This window comes from Pithys albifrons, chromosome 25 (assembly GCF_047495875.1).
Source record: "Pithys albifrons albifrons isolate INPA30051 chromosome 25, PitAlb_v1, whole genome shotgun sequence".
In the NCBI taxonomy this organism is placed as follows: Eukaryota; Metazoa; Chordata; class Aves; order Passeriformes; family Thamnophilidae; genus Pithys; species Pithys albifrons.
Genome location: NC_092482.1, coordinates 2,857,512 through 2,874,495, shown reverse-complemented (window position 1 = coordinate 2,874,495; position 16,984 = coordinate 2,857,512). Strand labels below are relative to the sequence as shown.

Here is a 16,984-nt window from a genome sequence, read left to right as displayed (position 1 = left end):
AGCAGGGCTGGGGGGCACTTGTGGGGTGGGCTCAGAGCAGGGAAATGCCCTCACCTCGTGGCTGCAAACTGGGAGGAACTGGAGGTTTCAGACTGAGAGCAGGTTTAGGTTGGATGTTGGGAAGGAATTCCTGGCTGTGAGGGTGGGCAGGCCCTGGCACAGGTGCCCAGAGAAGCTGTGGCTGCCCCAGCCCTGGGAGTGTCCAAGGCCAGGCTGGACAGGGCTTGGAGCACCCTGGGCTGGTGGGAGGTGTCCCTGCCCATGGCAGGGGTGGGATCCTTAAGTTTCCCTCCATCCCAAATCATTCTGGAATCCTGTGATTCCATGGAGTTGGAGGATGTTCTAGGCTGGGTTTAGAACCAGAGACCTCAGAGCCCCTTCCAGTGCCCAAAGGGGCTCCAGGAGAGCTGGAGAGGGACAAGGGATGGAGGAACAGGACACAGGGAATGGCTTCCCACTGCCAGAGGGCAGGGACAGATGGGATATTGGGAAGGAATTCCTGGCTGGGAGGGTGGGCAGGCCCTGGCACAGGTGCCCAGAGAAGCTGTGGCTGCCCCAGCCCTGGCAGTGTCCCAGGCCAGGCTGGACAGGGCTTGGAGCACCCTGGGCTGGTGGGAGGTGTCCCTGCCCAGGGCACTGGATGGGCTTCCATGTCCCAACCCAAAGCCACAATCCCATAATTCTGAAGCTCTGTGGTGTTTCCTGACTGTGCTCTCTGAGGCTTTGGGAGCAGTTCCTGGTGCTGGGGTGGGACCAGCCCCCTGTGCAGGCAGAGAAGGCTCCAGAAGGTGCTGCCCAGCAGGCAGAGGGTGATGAGGAGTTGGATCCTTGACCTGCAGCCCTGGAGCAGCTGTAAAGGTTGTGTTGCTTGTGCTGCTCATCATTAGGAGCCTTAATTAATGACAGGGCTGGAGTGCAGCCCATGGAAGGTGGGCCTTGGGTTTCCTCACACCCCGGGGTGTGTGTCTGCTGGGGAAAGGCCTCCTGTGGAGCTGATAAATTCGGGTGGCTGATAATGTGCAGCTCAGCTGAGCTCCAAGGGCTGCAGCCCCTCTGATAGGCAGCAGCTGGTGCTTTCCTGCCTCCTCATTCAACCAAAATGTGGGGGTTTAAACCTTGAGGGAGGTGTTTGGTGACAGCCAAACTTGGCCTGGAGTCAGAGTGGGGCTTAGTTGTGCTGAGACACTTTATGTTTTTCCCCCTTCTTCCTTCCTTATCTGCAGGGTGAGCTGTGGTGGGAAGAGCCCAGCTGGGTGACCTTCTTTGTGCTGAACAAAACAGCCCAGAGGAGGGAATATTTTTCATTTGTTCCAGCTGGGGGTATTGGGTTCTGATCTCTGGGCCCTAAAATAAGACACTGTCACAGTGAAACTGAAAGGTGCATTTGAATGTGGAGGTTGGAAGTCTCCAGAAAAACTGAGCTACCAGTTCAGCAGTGGGAAAATAATATGGTCAAAACTTCTCAATTTGGCACTTTGGGCCATTTTTCACTTCATTTTATGCTCTTTTGCACACCTGTGCTGGGGTAGTTCCCTCTCCGTTTCCTTCCCTTGCATTTAATTACCTTTTCCTTTGCTCAGAGCTACTGTGGACCTTGGGAAGGAAATATTTTCAGGAGTGGTGTCTTTCCTTGGGGAAATATCTGTACACAGAGGGGCAGCAAGGTCAGGGATGAGCCAGGGATGGATTTACCTCTGCAGAGGGAGCTGGGATAGGGAGAACTGTTAGAACAGACACTTGAGGCCCTTGTTGAATTTAAAACTTAATTTTAGGTTGTAAAATGGAGTGGATGGAGAAATACTTGTCTTTTTTTTGGTAACTCTCAGAAATGCCCCTTCACTGCTGCTGTTCTGGAATGTTCCCACCCTAAGGGCAGCCCTGGGAACAGACCATTGTGCTTTCACCTTATCAGAGATCTGCAGTCCTTATCAGAGATCTACAGTGCTCCTTCCTGGAAGAGATTGGGCTGGGTGGGTTGGGTGGGGGGATCAGTTTGAGTGGGGGGGGATCAGTTTGGGTGGGGGGATGATCAGTTTGGTGAGGGGGATCAGTTTGGGTGGGTCACTTGGGGTGGTGGCTGCTCCTTTTGAGGGATGGATGGTTAGTTTGGGGGGTGGATGGTTAGTTTGGGGGGTGGCTGATCAGTTTGTGGGGTTAGTTTGGGGAATGGATGATCCATTTGGGAGGTGGATAATCAGTTTGAGGGATCAGTTTGGGGGTGGATGATTAGTGGGTTAGTTTAGGGGATGGCTGATCAGTTTTGGGGGTGGAGGGTCAGTTTGGGGGGTGGCTGATTGGTGTGGTGCAGGGATGGTCAGTTTGTGGGGTGGATGGTCAGTTCAGAGGGTCACTTTGGGGTTGGATGGTCACTTTGGTGCCATTCTGTTTCTCCCTCCGCTCCAGCACTGCAGGTTCTGCCTCCCCTTTGCTCCCATCAGCAACTGCAACTCCCATCACCACCCTCCCTGGTGCCCTGGAGGCAGGATGTGTCCCTGCCTGGCGTTTCCCGCTGTCCCTGCCTGGCCGTTCCCGCTGTCCCTGCCTGGCCGTTCCCGCTGTCCCTGCCTGGCCGTTCCCGCTGTCCCTGCCTGGCCGTTCCCGCTGTCCCTGCCTGGCCGTTCCCGCTGTCCCTGCCTGGCCGTTCCCGCTGTCCCTGCCTGGCCGTTCCCGCTGTCCCTGCCTGGTTTCTCCCACTCTCCCTGTTTTCCCGCTGTCCCTGCCTGGCCGTTCCCTCTGTCCCTGCCTGGCCGTTCCCTCTGTCCCTGCCTGGCCGTTCCCTCTGTCCCTGCCTGGCCGTTCCCTCTGTCCCTGCCTGGCCGTTCCCGCTGTCCCTGCCTGGCCGTTCCCGCTGTCCCTGCCTGGCCGTTCCCGCTGTCCCTGCCTGGCCGTTCCCTCTGTCCCTGCCTGGCCGTTCCCGCTCTCCCTGTTTTCCCTCTGTCCCTGCCTGGCCGTTCCCGCTCTCCCTGCCTGGCCGTTCCCGCTGCCCCTGCCTGGCCGTTCCCGCTGCCCCTGCCTGGCCGTTCCCGCTGCCCCTGCCTGGCCGTTCCCGCTGTCCCTGCCTGGCCGTTCCCGCTGTCCCTGCCTGGCCGTTCCCGCTGTCCCTGCCTGGCCGTTCCCGCTGTCCCTGCCTGGCCGTTCCCACTCTCCCTGCCTGGCCATTCCCGCTGCCCCTGCCTGGCCGTTCCCGCTCTCCCTGCCTGGCCGTTCCCACTCTCCCTGTTCTCCCGCTGTCCCTGCCTGTTCTCCCGCTGTCCCTGACCCCAGCACACGTTCCCAGCCCCAGGGGGTGCAGGAAGGGCCGGGCAGTGCTGCTGTGCCGCGATACCCACAGACACACCGAGCCTGGCACGGCGCTGGCACTGCTGTGCCCCCTCCTGCCTCCCCCTCCCCTTATCTGGCTGTGCCACAGCTCCCCACGGAGAGACAGATCAGCCCCACCCTCTGCACTGGGGCAGATGGGGGGCCCTTCCCTTCCTTGCCCAAAGGTGTCTGTCTGGAGCTGCTGCAGGAGGGGTTTGCTCAGAGGTTCAGACTTCTCTGGCAAGGCCTGGAGGGACAGGACACAGGGAATGGCTTCCCACTGCCAGAGGGCAGGGTTGGATGGGATACTGGGAAGGAATTCCTGGCTGGGAGGGTGGGAAGAGGCTGGAATGGATTTCCCAGAGAAGCTGTGGCTGCCCCATCCCTGGGAGTGTCCCAGGCCAGGTTGGAGCACCCTGGGACAGTGAAAGGTGTCCCTGCCCATGGCAGGGGGTGGCACTGGATGGGCTTTAAGGTCCCTTCCACCCCAACCCATTGTGGAATTCTATGATTATTTGAGGACTAATTAGACTGAAAATACATTTCAGGGGACTGGAACAAGGAGCAATGCCTGTGTTGTGATGTCTTTTCAGGAAACCAAACAGTGTGGAATCATAATTACAAGGTTTAAATGAAGATGGGATCAGAAATGGTGCTCAAGGGTCAGAAGGTCAGAGGATGGTGAGTTGGGGCAGGTGGAAGCACCTTTTCCACCTTCCAGGTGTGAAACTGCAGGGACAGATGGAGGAACCCCAAACACAGCACTGGGCAAGAGCTCTCCTTAGTAATTAGAGCTTCAGCTTCACTTCCCCCAAATCCTTGGCAGCCCAATTCCTGAGCATTCCCCATTTCCTATTCCCAAAGCTTTGCCTTTGCTCTCCCTCAGGCTGTTTTGCCCCTTTCTGCCTCATTCCTGGGTTTTTAACCCACTTCACCTCCGTGGGCTTAGAAAACTATTTCTGTGTTTTTTATCTCTTTATTCAGCCTGGGAGGGGCTGCAGGGAGGTCTCAGATGGCCCAGGGGGTGGGTGCCCGACACTGGAGGTTCTCTCAGCTCTGGAACTTGGGTTAGAATTTTCCACAGCAGGTTTTTCTGGTTTTGAGACAAATACCAACCCTGCTGTGGCCTGTGCTCGAGCCGGGCTTGGAGAAAGGGGAAAATCCCTGAAAACTGGAACCAAAGCTCCAACCCCTCTCAGACAGCGGGATGGGGGTGGCTCAGGGGCCGTGAGATGGATTTTTTTCACTGATTTTATGCTTTTTTTGCCTCATTTTGCGGTTCTCCTTCGTCTCGTTCACCCCGGGGATGAAGGGCCCGGGACGGCCGTGCCCGGTGCTCCCGGGGCTGGGGCAGGATTAGGACTGGGATCGGGATCGGGATCGGGATCGGGATCGAGATCGGGATCGTGTCCCCTCCCCGGCCAAGGTGAAAGAGAAACCGGCCCTGCCCACGTGACCCGCCACGGCGTGGGCGCTGCCAGACCGTGCCCTGCTCTGATTGGCTGTTCCGCCGCTGGGGGCGGGATAATGGGCGGGGCTTCACCTGCTCCTTACTCTCTGATTGGCTCGACCGTTCCTCCTTGTGCTCACCGCGCTCCTGATTGGCCGCCGCCGCAGCGTGTGCGGGGAGGAGCGCGCAGAGCGCTCTCATTGGCTTGCCGCGTTGTGGGCGGGGCGCAGGCTGCGGGCAGCCAATCAGCGCTGCGCTCACCTCGCCGGCCCCGCCCCCGAGCGCTCATAAGAGGCGCGGGCGGCGCGGGGGGCTCAGAGCGGAGGGCGGGCGGGCCATGGTGGGGGTGGGTGCTGCGCTCGCCGGGCCCGCTGCCCCCTCTGCCCCCGCGGGGCTGCAGCCGCTCCGCGCCACCGTCCCCTTCCAGCTGCAGCAACGCCGCGGAGATGCGGCCCGGGCAGGTAACGGGGGGCCCGGGGCTGTGCTCAGCGAACCGTGTGCCCCCGAGGCTTCTCCCCGGTGATGGTGCGTGGGGGGACTCGGGAGAAGCGGGGACAGGGAGCGAAGGGACACTCGGGCCGCCCGAATGGAGGGCTCTGAGCTGGCACCCCCGAGCGGGGTCACCGAGCCCCCGCTGCTTGTGGTCTCCCCCGCTGCCCATTTCGAGGTGGTTTCACAAAAAGAAAGAACCCCAGAGCCTTGCGCTGTGTGTTTTCCAGCTGATCTGGCTCGCTAAAGATGCAGGAATTCGGGTTGCACTGATGATAATTCTTCCCTAATTGCACTTCTGAGATCTTCGTGGCCACTTCAGGAATGTTTAAATACAACTTTTAGCGACCTAAGAATAGCCTTTGGCTTTTCTCTGTGTGTGTGTGTTACTTTTGGCAGTCCTGGGGCTGCGTTTGGATGTTGGGTTATTGCTTGGCTGTTCGTTATCTCACGAAGTATTAAAATAGCAGGGAAAGGCTTTGGGGGTTAAAAGTAAGATCAGACAGACTTGTGGGACAGGGAGAAACGTTTCCCAAGCCCATCCAAGTGGCATCTGCTCTTTGCTGGTGTAGAGAGTGTTGAATCTGCTCTGCAGAGGCAGCGCTGGGAGTTCCCCAGGGAGGATTAATGGCCCTTCCCGAGCTGTCCCTGGGGTTGCGATCGATCAGAGAAGCTTTTTTGCTCAATTTGCACAAGTTAATGAAATAATCCTTCTGAGTGCCAGCCGAAATCGAGGTGAAGCTGCTGCTAATTGGGCAATTACTTCTCTGTACAAAGCAAATCAAGGAAATCTCCAAGGAATGAGAGCCGGGCTGTCATCCCTGGGCTGTCCCTGCTCCAGAGTTCCAAAGCTCCCGTGCAGTTTTCCCAGGGCAGAGTGGCTGGGCTTCATTCCCTCCTGGCTCTGTGCCTTCCTGTGCAGCCTCGGCGAGCTTGGATTTTTCCTCTCCATCATCCCAGTGGTTCCATGGCAGCTCTGGAAGTGCTGGAGTTTCCATTGGAGTGTGTGGGAGCTGCAGCAGCGACTGAACCAAACCCTGGGTCTGCTGATTCACCACCTCTCCCTCCTCCTCGTGGGAGCCCAGCATGGAAATCCCTGGATTTCCTCACCTGGCTGTGCTGCCTGAGCCCCTCCAGGGCTGGGGATCCCGGTGGGATTGGGGAAAGGGGGGATCCCAGGCTGATCCTGCAGCTGCTCCGAGAATAGAGGATCCCATTGAGCTGAGGAGCAGCTGTTGAGCCTCTCAAAGGGCTTCTGTTAAAGGGAAAGTGAGGGCTGGGAGTGCTGGGAACGAGCTCCAAGGGCCTTTGAAAAGGCCTGGCCGTGCTGTTTGGAAATCCAGGGGTGGGTTTAAATCCTTCTCTCTTCAGTGCTGTGGCTTTTGGGGGTGTTTGATCCTCCTCAGGTGCAGGGCAGAGGCTTTGGCCGGGGTGGAGGTGCTGCTGGTGCTGCAACATGAAGTGGGGAGTTCTGTGGGGTGAACTCTGGGAGTTCCCTGGGATGGGATGAGCTTTGGGAGTCCTCTGGGATGAATTTTGTGAGTTCCCTGGGGTGGGATGAGCTTTGGGAGTTCTCCTGGATGAGCTCTCTGTGAGTTCCCTGGGATGGGATGAGGTTTAGGAGTTTTCTGGGGTGAGCTCTGTGAGTTCCCTGGGATGGGATGAGGTTTAGGAGTTCTCTGGGATGAGCTCTGTGAGTTCCCTGGGGTGGGATGAGCTTTGGGAATTCTCCTGGCTGGGCTCTGTGAGTTCCCTGGGGTGGGATAAGGTTTAGGAGTTCTGGATGAGCTCTGTGAGTTCCCTGGGGTGGGATAAGGTTTAGGAGTTCTGGATGAGCTCTGTGAGTTCTCTGGGATGGGATGAGGTTTAGGAGTTCTCTGGGATGAGCTCTGTGAGTTCCCTGGGGTGGGATAAGGTTTAGGAGTTCTGGATGAGCTCTGTGAGTTCCCTGGGGTGGGATGAGGTTTAGGAGTTCTCTGGGATGAGCTCTGTGAGTTCCCTGGGATGGGATGAGGTTTAGGAGTTCAGGATGAGCCCTGTGAGACTCTGCCTTTGTGGGCTCAGCTGTTTCCTCCAAAGCCCACACAAAGCATGTGCTGGTTGCAGTTTCCATGACTTGAACCTCCCAGGGATCCTCCCACTCCTGACCCACCCTTGGGTGCACTCCCAGCCCTCATCTCAGACCTGATTTCCTCGAGCAAGACACCAAGAAGTTTTCCTGCCTCTGTTTTCAGTGTGAGACTCAAAACCCAGGATTTAAATTGCAGCTTATCAGGTGCTTGTGGTGTTTGCTCCGAGTTCTCTGCCCTTCAGCACCCGGAGATTTCAGGAGGTTTTTAGGCAAATGAGCAAAGGGACACCCAGGATGTGGTGGGGAAGGGATCTCTCCAAGGAGGGGACACCCTGGAGCTGGGATTTTGTCCTGGGAAAGCTGCAGTGCCCTGGGCAAGCTTTGCATCCCCAAATTTGGGGATTCAGGCCTAGGAAGTGGTTGTGCCTTTAGGGTTTGCTGTGGCTGAGCCGGTGGGTGAAAGGGTCAGGCACAGGGAGATGGTGCTGGAAAACCTGGGAATGGTCAGGAAGAATCCAATGGGATCCAGGCAGGCTGTGCAGAGCAGCTGAGCTCAGGTCTGGAGGCAGCTGCAGGTGGGTTTGTTTGATGTGGAACCAGTTGCTGGCAGGAACTGGAGCCCATTCACAGGCTCAGCTGATAGAGATCATCCCTTCCCTGCAAAGCTGCTGCTCCCAGTTTGTTCCCCTCTGGAGAGGGGTGTGGGAAAGGGGAAACAAAGGACACATCTAGAACTAATCTTGACTTGTGTTGACATTCCGTGGGTGAAACAAGTTTTTCCCTGCTTTAAAGTGCTGGGGATGACATTTCAAAGGGGATTTGCAGGGGCAGGGCTGGGGCTGAGCACTCTGAGCTGTTCCTTTGCTCCAGAGGAAGCTCTGGGGTCATTTATCCCGGATGGATTCCTGTTTGTGACTCTCAGGGACCACAGGGAAGCTCTGAACATTTTCTGGGATGAATTGCAGGAGTGGGAATTGCAGGGCTGGGATGGCTCCTGGGAGGCTGGAAGGGCTCAGGAGTGGGAATTCCAGAACTGGGATGGCTCCTGGAAGGTTGGAAGGGCTCAGGAGCAGGAATTGCAGGGCTGGGATGGCTCTTTGGAAGTTGGAAGGGCTCAGGAGTGGGAATTACAGGGCTGGGATGGCTCCTGGGAGGCTGAAAGGACATAGGAGTGGGAATTCCAGTGCTGGCGTGGCTCCTGGGAGGCTGGAAGGGCTCAGGAGCAGGAATTGCAGGGCTGGGATGGCTCCTGGGAGGCTGGAAGGGTTCAGGAGTGGGAATTGCAGGGCTGGGATGTCTCCTGGGAGGCTGGAAGGGCTCAGGAGTGGGAATTGCAGGGCTGGGATGGCTCGTGGGAGGCTGGAAGAGCTCAGGAGCAGGAATTGCAGGGCTGGGATGGCTCCTGGGAGGCTGGAAGGGTTCAGGAGTGGGAATTGCAGGGCTGGGATGGCTCCTGACACTCTGGAGCCTGTTGGCTTTGCTGTGCTGCTTCCCAGTTGGAAAAGGCACTGGTGAGATGGAATGAGGAGCTGGAATTGTGTTTTCCTTGCTGGGAGTTCCATCCTGGGCCCTTCAGGCAGATGCTGAACTGAAGAGGCCACAAAGATCCCTTGGAATGGGAGGGGGTTGTGTCCCTGTGTGCAGTTAAAGGGCAGGAAAGTTTAATTTTCCTTGGATTTAACCCCTCTGTGGCTGCAGAGATCCCAGGAATGGCTCATTCCCTGAATCCATGGGGAGGATGGGCTGGCTTGGACATCCCACCAAGGGTGCACTGAGGGAACTTCCTCCCAGGGCTTTGATGATGCTGAAATTCCTCAGATGGTTTCAGCATTTCAACAACAAACTTTGAAGGAATTAAGGGGAAGGTGAAGAGTTCAGCTCCAGTTCCTCCCTGGGCTGGACTGGATGGAGCTGCTGCATCCCAGACAGCCCAAGGAAACCCCTGGAACTGCTGAATTCCCTCAGGGATCCCCACAGATGTTCTGTCCTTTGGGAAGCCCCTTCCAGCTGTTCTCCTGTAAACAGGGCAGGGATGACAAAGCCTGGAATTCCATCCCTTGTGCACCCAGGCCGGTGCTGATGCCCTTGGGGCTGGTTCATGGGAACCAAGTGCTGTGGGATCCCTTTCCCTTGGGATTTTGCTCCTGTCTGGGTCCTCTGGGATCAGTGGGAATGATCAGGGATCAATAGGAGCAGTGTGGGATCAGTGGGAATGATCAGGGATCAATAGGAGCAGTGTGGGATCAGTGGGAATGATCAGGGATCAATAGGAGCAGTGTGGGATCAGTGGGAATGATCAGGGATCAATAGGAGCAGTGTGGAATCTGGGATCAGTGGGAACACACATCCCTCACTCCCCCCCCAGCCCACCCTGCTCAGGTGGGGCTCCCATTCCTTGTTTTCCACACCTGGCTGGGAGCAGCACATTCCAGACCCTTGACAGGGAAGTGGGAGTGGGAATTCACTGGGCACGTTGGGAGCACCGGGACTGTATTTCCCAAAATCTCAGTGTCACCACCTGTGCCCATTGCCTGTGTTGTTATTCCATGGCCACAATCCTGCTGGTGCTGGTCCTGGGAGCCCCTCTGTGTGTCCCTGTGTCCCTGCAGTGTCCAGTGTCCCCTGTGCCACCACGGAGAAGCTCCGGGAGCGCCGGACCTGCTCCCTGGACACCATCGTGGGCTCGTACCTGCTGGGCCAGTGGCCTCGGGACAGCGACAGAGCCAGCCCTGCTGGCACCAGGGACAAGGCCACCCAGGTATGGGGACAGGGGGACAGGGTCACCCGGGGACAGGGTCACCCAGGGACAGGGGACAGAGGGACAGGACCACCCAAGGACAGGGGACAGAGGGACAAGGCCACACAGGTATAGGGGGCAGGGAGACAGGGCCACCCAGGGACAGGGGACAGAGGGACAGGGGAGAGGGGGACAGGGCCAGCCAGGTATGGGAACAGGAGGATGGGACCACCGAGGGACAAGGGAGAGGGGGACAAGGCCACACAGGTATGGGAGCAGGGGGACAGGGCCACCCAGGGACAGGGGACAGAGAGACAAGGCCACCCAGGTATGGTGACAGGGGGACAGGGCCACCCAGGGACAGGACTCAGAGGGACAGGACCACCCAAGGACAGGGAACAGAGGGACAAGGCCACACAGGTATAGGGAGCAGGGGGACAAGGCCACCCAGGGACAGGGGACAGAGGGACAGGGGAGAGGGGGACAAGGCCAGCCAAGGACAGGGGACAGAGGGACAAGGCCACCCAGGTATGGTGACAGGGGGACAGGACCACCCAGGGATAGGGGACAGAGGGACAGGGGGACAAGGCCACCCAGGGACAGAGGGAGGGACAGTCCCCCAGGACTCCCAGACTGCTCTCTGGGGAGCTCAGGGAGGTTTCCCAGGCCCTGCAGCTCCTGGGGTTGGCTTTGGCCAATGGATGGATTTCCCAGAGAAGCTGTGGCTGCCCCATCCCTGGGAGTGTCCCAGGCCAGGTTGGACAGGGCTTGGAGCACCCTGGGCTGGTGGGAGGTGTCCCTGCCCATGGCAGGGGTGGCACTGGATGGGCTTTGAGGTCCCTCCCATCCCAAACCATTCCACAATTCCACCATTCCCGAGCCCTGGGTGGCTGGGGGGGGCTGCCCTGTGGCCGTGGTTGGTGCAGGTGCTGCAGCCCCTCTGACCGTGCCCCGTGGTTGTCCTCAGCCGTGTTTCTCGCCGCAGACCCCGCCATGGTGGCCCGAGGCAGAGGTGGCACCGGGCAGTGCCAGCGCCCAGCGCCGCGCGGCGTCCTGGGGCAGCGCCGACCATCGCCGGGAGGTACCGCCCGGGATGGGGGGCCAGGGGGGACACCCTGGGGCAGGAGGGGAGGAGAGGCCTTGGGGGTGAGCCCTCAGCACTGGTCCTCATCCCTGCCCCCGGGATACCTTTGGGAATGAGCCCTTAGCCCTGGTCCTCATCCCTGCTACTGGGATACCTTTGGGAATGAGCCCTCAGCACTGGTCCTCATCCCTGCCACTGGGATACTCTGGGAATGAGCCCTTAGTCCTGGTCCTCATCCCTGCCACTGGGATACCTTTGGGAATGAGCCCTCAGCCTTTGGGAATGAGCCCTCAGCCCTGGTCCTCATCCCTGCCCCCGGGATACCTTTGGGAATGAGCCCTTAGCCCTGGTCCTCATCCCTGCCCCCGGGATACCTTTGGGAATGAGCCCTTAGTCCTGGTCCTCATCCCTGGCACTGGGATACCTTTGGGAATGAGCCCTTAGTCCTGGTCCTCATCCCTGGCACTGGGATACCTTTGGGAATGAGCCCTTAGTCCTGGTCCTCATCCCTGGCACTGGGATACCTTTGGGAATGAGCCCTCAGTCCTGGTCCTCATCCCTGGCACTGGGATACCTTTGGGAATGAGCTCTTAGCCCTGGTCCTCATTTCTGCCACTGGGGTACCTTTGAGGATGGGCCCTCAGCCCAGGTCCTCAGCCCTGCCATGGATTTGGGAATGCGCTCTCAGTCTTTGGGAGTGAGCCCTCAGCCCTGGTCCTTGTCCCTGCCATGGATTTGGGAATGAGCTCTCAGCCTTTGGGAATGAGCCCTCATCCCTGGGATTGGGCTGCAGGTGGATCTTGCAGCTTCCTGGAGCAGCAGAGTGAAAACTCCTCAGGCTGTGTGGCCTGTTGGTGCCGTGACCTGTGTGGGTCCAGCAGGGCCTGGATATCCTCACTTTTATGGGAGGATAACGCGGATCCAGCAGGGAATGGCTCTGGCCATGCTGCAGCAGCACAGGGGGATGAGGCCTCTGGGTCCATCCTGGGAGCAGCTGCTGTTGGGATTGAAGCCATGTGGGTTGGAGGAGGAGGAGGAGGAGGGTTTTGGGTGGGACTGGCCTCTGGCCCTGCAGCTGCCCCGTGTGTCCCAGATTGCCAGGCTGAAGCAGCAGCTCCAGCGCACGAAGCTCAGCGGCCGCAGTGGGAAGGAGAAGGAGAAGAGCTGCCCGTTCCCAGGGGACCACACGCTCCTTGGATCACTGCAGGTACCCTCACCCCTGCTGCCTGTCCCAGGGAGGGGCAGAGGGCCCAGGCCTGCTGGGCTCTGCTCTGCCCAGGCCTCCTGTGCCTCAGGAGGGAGAATTCCTCCTCCTCTCCCACCCTGTTCCCAGGCTGTGGTGTGCACTCAGGGAATTCTGGGGATTCTCCTGTCAGTGTTGCCCCAGCAGCTTCCTGGGGGCTTTGCTGAGCCCTGGAGAGCTGTTGGGATCAGGCTGTGGCTGCTGAGCTGGTGCAGATGGAATAACTCCAGCATTCTGGATTCTCACAGGACTCTCCTTCAGCCTTCCCTTGTCCATCTCCCGCCCTGAGGCTCAGCCCCTGCTTGCACAGGAGCCTGGAGGGCCTGAACCAGGAGCTGGAGGAGGTGTTTGTGAGGGAACAGGGAGATGAGGAGCTGCTGAGGGTGAGTGAAGCTCACAGGGTTGCCTGGAACTTTCTGGGTGCTCTTGGAAGTCCCTTTCTCCAAAGGCTCTGCCTGGCTCTGTTTCTTGGCCATGGGGACAGTCTCCATGTCCAGTTTTGTCATGGACTCTCCTAAGCTGGAAGGGATCCACAAGGATCATCAAGTCCAGCTCTGAATAAGACCATCTCAAATCCCATCTAGTCTCTCAAGAGTGTTGTCCAAACACCCCTGGAGCTCCTTCCCTGGGAAGCTGTTCCAGGGCCCCACCACTCTTCCCTCTGTTCCTGGTGTGGAACTGTCCAGACAGGGTGGAGTGGCTGCTCCCTTCCCTCCCAAAAACTCACTGGTGCCACAGGGACACCCAGTCAGGGGCTGTCCTGGGATGGGTGACACCTCATTGCCAGCTCCAGGACACTTGGACTGGCATCCAGGGAGGGGCTGGATGTGGGAGAGGGGATCCAGGGTGGCTTGGGAATCAGTGCCTGGCAGGACATGGAAGGACCTGGATCCCTGAGAGGAGGCTCTGCCTGCCCCTGGATCAGCTCCCAGCTCTGCAGGTCACAGCTGGTACTGGGGGGTTCCTGCTCCTCCAGTTTAACCCTTTGCTCCCCCCCCCAGGTCCTGGATGTTCCTGACGGGCACAGGGCGCCGGCGCCCGCCCAGCCGGACTCCATGGATGCATCCCTGGCCCTGGAGCCGGGCAGTACCCTCTGGAGCAGCCTGTCCCCATCCCTGCAGAGCCCAGGGAGGCCCTCGGAGGCACAGCCAGAGCCCAGGGAGAAAGGTGAGCACGGGAAGGGCTGGGAGGGCTCCTGTGGGATGGGCTGGAAGTGCAGCTGAGATGGGAGAGAGCCCCAAAAATTTGGCTGGAGGGCAGTGGAGTTCCAGCTCCAGTGATTCCCCTCCTTCCTGGGGGGGTTTCCAGGATGTGTCCTGGGATATCCTGAGCTGGGAGTACACACAGGGATCATCCAGTGCAGACAGCCCAACAATCCCACCCTGCCCCTGAGAGGATCATCCAAACACTCCTGGAGCTCTGGCAGCCTTGGGGCTGTGCCCACTGCCCTGGGGAGCCTGGTCAGTGCCCACCACCCTCTGGGGGAAGAACCTTTCCCAAAATCCAGCCTGTTCCTCCCCTGGCACAGCTCCTGCCCTTCCCTGGGGCCTGTCCCTGCTGACAGGGAGCAGAGCTCAGCCCAAGCCTCCCCTCAGCCCCTTCTCCAGCTGAACATTCCACACCCTGCAGCCCTGGGGTCTAAAAGAACCCACTCCATGTTGGATTCCACTGCTGGATTCCTATAAAAACTTCTCCAAACCTTCCTTTTCCCCTCCAGACAGGAGCAGCCCTTCTCCAGTCCCAGCCTTTGCTGCTTCTCCTCGGCCCAACCACAGCTTCGTGTTCAAGCGGGAGCCCCCCGAGGGCTGCGAGCGAGTCCGAGCCTTCGAGGAGGCCCCGTGAGTGTGGGTGGGGCTGGGAAAGGACCTGGGAATCACCCTGGGATGGATCAGCCCATGGGATGCTGGGCTGGAGGGGCAGCTGAGGCTCCTGCCACTGCTGGGAGGGTTGGGATGTGGGAAGAGCCTCCCAGCCAACAAGGTGAGGGTCGGGTGGGTGACCCTCAGCCTCGAGGGGATCCTGGGATTGCCTGCACTTCGCGGGATCTGGAGCTTCTGGGCATCCTGAGGGGGTGGAGTTCTCTCCTAAATAGGAGGGACTTCCTACAGATCAGTGGGATCTCCCATAGATCAGTGGGATCTCCCATAAACAAGTGGGGTCTCCCATAAATCAGTGGGACTTCCTACAGATCAATGGGATCTCCTATAAATCAGCAGGATCTCCTATAAATCAGCAGGATCTCCTATAAATCAGCAGGATCTCGTATAAACAAGTGGAATCTCCCATAAATCACTGGGATCTCCCATAAATCACTGGGGTCTCCCATAAATCACTGGGTTCTCCCATAAATCACTGGGATCTCCTATAAACCAGGGGGATCTCCTATAAGTCACTGGGATCTCCCTTGAACCAGTGGGCTCTCCCACAAAGTGGGCTCTCCCATCCATCTCGGGGCTCCCTTGCCCTCAGTTCCTGCCCCCAGGGGCAGCCTCTCTGTGCCCACCTCGGGGCGTTCCCTCGGGAATGCCCATCCCTGATCCCGCCCCTCTGCTCCCCGCAGCCCTCCCATCCCACCGGAGCCTTTCCAGTGCCCGGACAAGAACAAAGTGCACTTCTCCCCGTCGGGCTCCGCCTTCTGCCCCGTGCGCCTGGCGCGGCCGCTCTTCCCTGCCATGGAATTCCCTGGCGTGGGATTCCTGCTCCGGAGCTTCCCGGCCGCTCCCGGCGCCTTCCTGGAGCGCCTGCCCGAGACTCCCGCCCGGAATTGCGAGCCCTGGAAGCACGGCCAGCCCGAGGAGAGTTCCCACGCCGTGTTCCAGAGCTCCCTCGTGGCGTGAGGCCTTTGGGAATGGCCCCTCAGGGACGGGGCAGCCCCCGGGAATGGGAATTGCGGCGGAATTCCCGCCGGGATTGTGGACTCTGGGAAGGACAACGTGCCATGGAGCCCTTGCTGCAGGGGGGGTCGTTCCTCGGAGCCTCCCCATCCAAAGCACTTTGCTGGGGTGGGGTTTGTTTCCTGTGGGATTGTTGGGCTGGGGAAGGGCAGAGGAAAATCCATCCCTGCCCTGGAGCTCTGGGAATGAGAGGGAGCTGGGAGGGCTCAGCTGGGGCTTCCCAATTCCTCCTGTCCCTGTCCCTGGATGTGTCTGCACAGCAGCAGATCCCTGTCCTGCCTCCTCATCCTCCCTCCAAACCTGGAGCTTCCATGGATCTCCAGGAATTTGTGTGGGCTCAGAGCCATGAGCTGCTTTCCCTGCTCTTCCAGGGGGCTGGGCTGCAGGAAGAGGACATGGAAGTGGCAGGTGGGAGCACACAGAGATCCTGCCCCTTCCCAAAGAAACTGCCCGAGCCCAGAGCCCGGATGGGGCTGGGGGTGGAGAGGGATCTGGGACCCTCACTCCCATCCAGGGGGGATCTGGGATCCTTGGCCTTATCCAGGGGGATCTGGGATGCTCAGCCCCATCCAGGGGGGATCTGGGACGCTCAGCCCCATCCAGGGGGGATCTGGGACGCTCAGCCCCATCCAGGGGGATCTGGGACCCTCAGCCCCATCCAGGGGGATCTGGGATCGTTGTCTTTATCCAGGGGGGATCTGGGATCCTTGGCCTTATCCAGGGGGATCTGGGATCCTTGGCCTTATCCAGGGGGATCTGGGATGCTCAGCCCCATCCAGGGGGGATCTGGGATGCTCAGCCCCATCCAGGGACATCTGGGATCCTTGACCTCATCCAGGGGGGATTTGGGATGCTCAGCCCCATCCGGGGGGGATCTGGGATGCTCAGCCCCATCCGGGGGGGATCTGGGATGCTCAGCCCCATCCGGGGGGGATCTGGGATGCTCAGCCCCATCCAGGGAGATCTGGGATCCTTGACCTCATCTAGGGGGGATTTGGGATGCTCAGCCCCATCCGGGGGGATCTGGGATGCTCAGCCCCATCCAGGGGGGATCTGGGATGCTCAGCCCCATCCGGGGGGATCTGGGATGCTCAGCCCCATCCAGGGGGATCTGGGATCATTGTCTTTATCCAGGGGGGATCTGGGATCCGTGGCCTTATCCAGAGGGCTCCAGGACCCTGGTCCTTCCCCAGGGCCGGACTCTGTGCCTGTGCAGGAGCCACATCCAGCAGCTCCACCCTTGGAATCCCTCCCAGGGGGCAGGGATTGTGAAGCCTCTTCCCAGCAGGAGTTGGGAGTCGTGTCCCATTCCCGGTGCTCTGGGAGGGGTTGGAGTCGCTGGTTTTCCTGTGCCTGATGTAGAAAAATCTCTATTTTCTTCCAAAGACACTTATTTTTGCAGCAATTTGAGGTTTATTTTATGTCCTGCGAAGCTGAGAAGAGGAACCTTCGCTGGAGCTCCTGCCTCGGGGGGGTTGTTTTGTGGCAAATACTGGGAACACCAGTGGAAAGGAAAAATAAATGATTGAGGCATCCAAAGGACTTTTCTGGGATTTAATGGATGGGGTTTGGGAGCAGGGACAGGCCCTTGGGCTGGGGGGCACTGGGAGGGCACTGGGGGTGAATTAAGAAACAATCCAATCCAACAGAACAAAATCCTTCCTTTTATTCAGCGCTGGGAACACGGGGGTGACCCCACCAAAGATGTTCCACCAG

At 59.1% G+C, this 16,984-nt stretch overlaps 1 protein-coding gene across 4 annotated transcripts; it reads left to right on the top strand.

Annotated features, from left to right (window-relative positions):
- Window positions 1-4,339: 4,339 nt before the first annotated feature.
- FAM117A (family with sequence similarity 117 member A) lies at window positions 4,340-16,812 on the top strand. 4 transcript variants are annotated; one of them, XM_071577116.1, is made up of 8 exons: window positions 5,050-5,211; window positions 9,920-10,068; window positions 11,033-11,128; window positions 12,225-12,338; window positions 12,623-12,757; window positions 13,376-13,541; window positions 14,092-14,212; window positions 14,935-16,812. In XM_071577116.1, exons 1-8 carry the CDS (start codon window positions 5,088-5,090, stop codon window positions 15,209-15,211), a joined length of 1,182 nt encoding a protein of 393 aa, XP_071433217.1. In that variant the 5' UTR covers window positions 5,050-5,087; the 3' UTR covers window positions 15,212-16,812. The 4 variants fall into 4 exon arrangements, with proteins under 4 accessions (XP_071433214.1, XP_071433217.1, XP_071433216.1 ...); XM_071577115.1 differs by having other exon boundaries at window positions 11,015-11,128; XM_071577117.1 differs by lacking the exon at window positions 11,033-11,128.
- The last annotated feature ends 172 nt before the right edge of the window (window positions 16,813-16,984 follow it).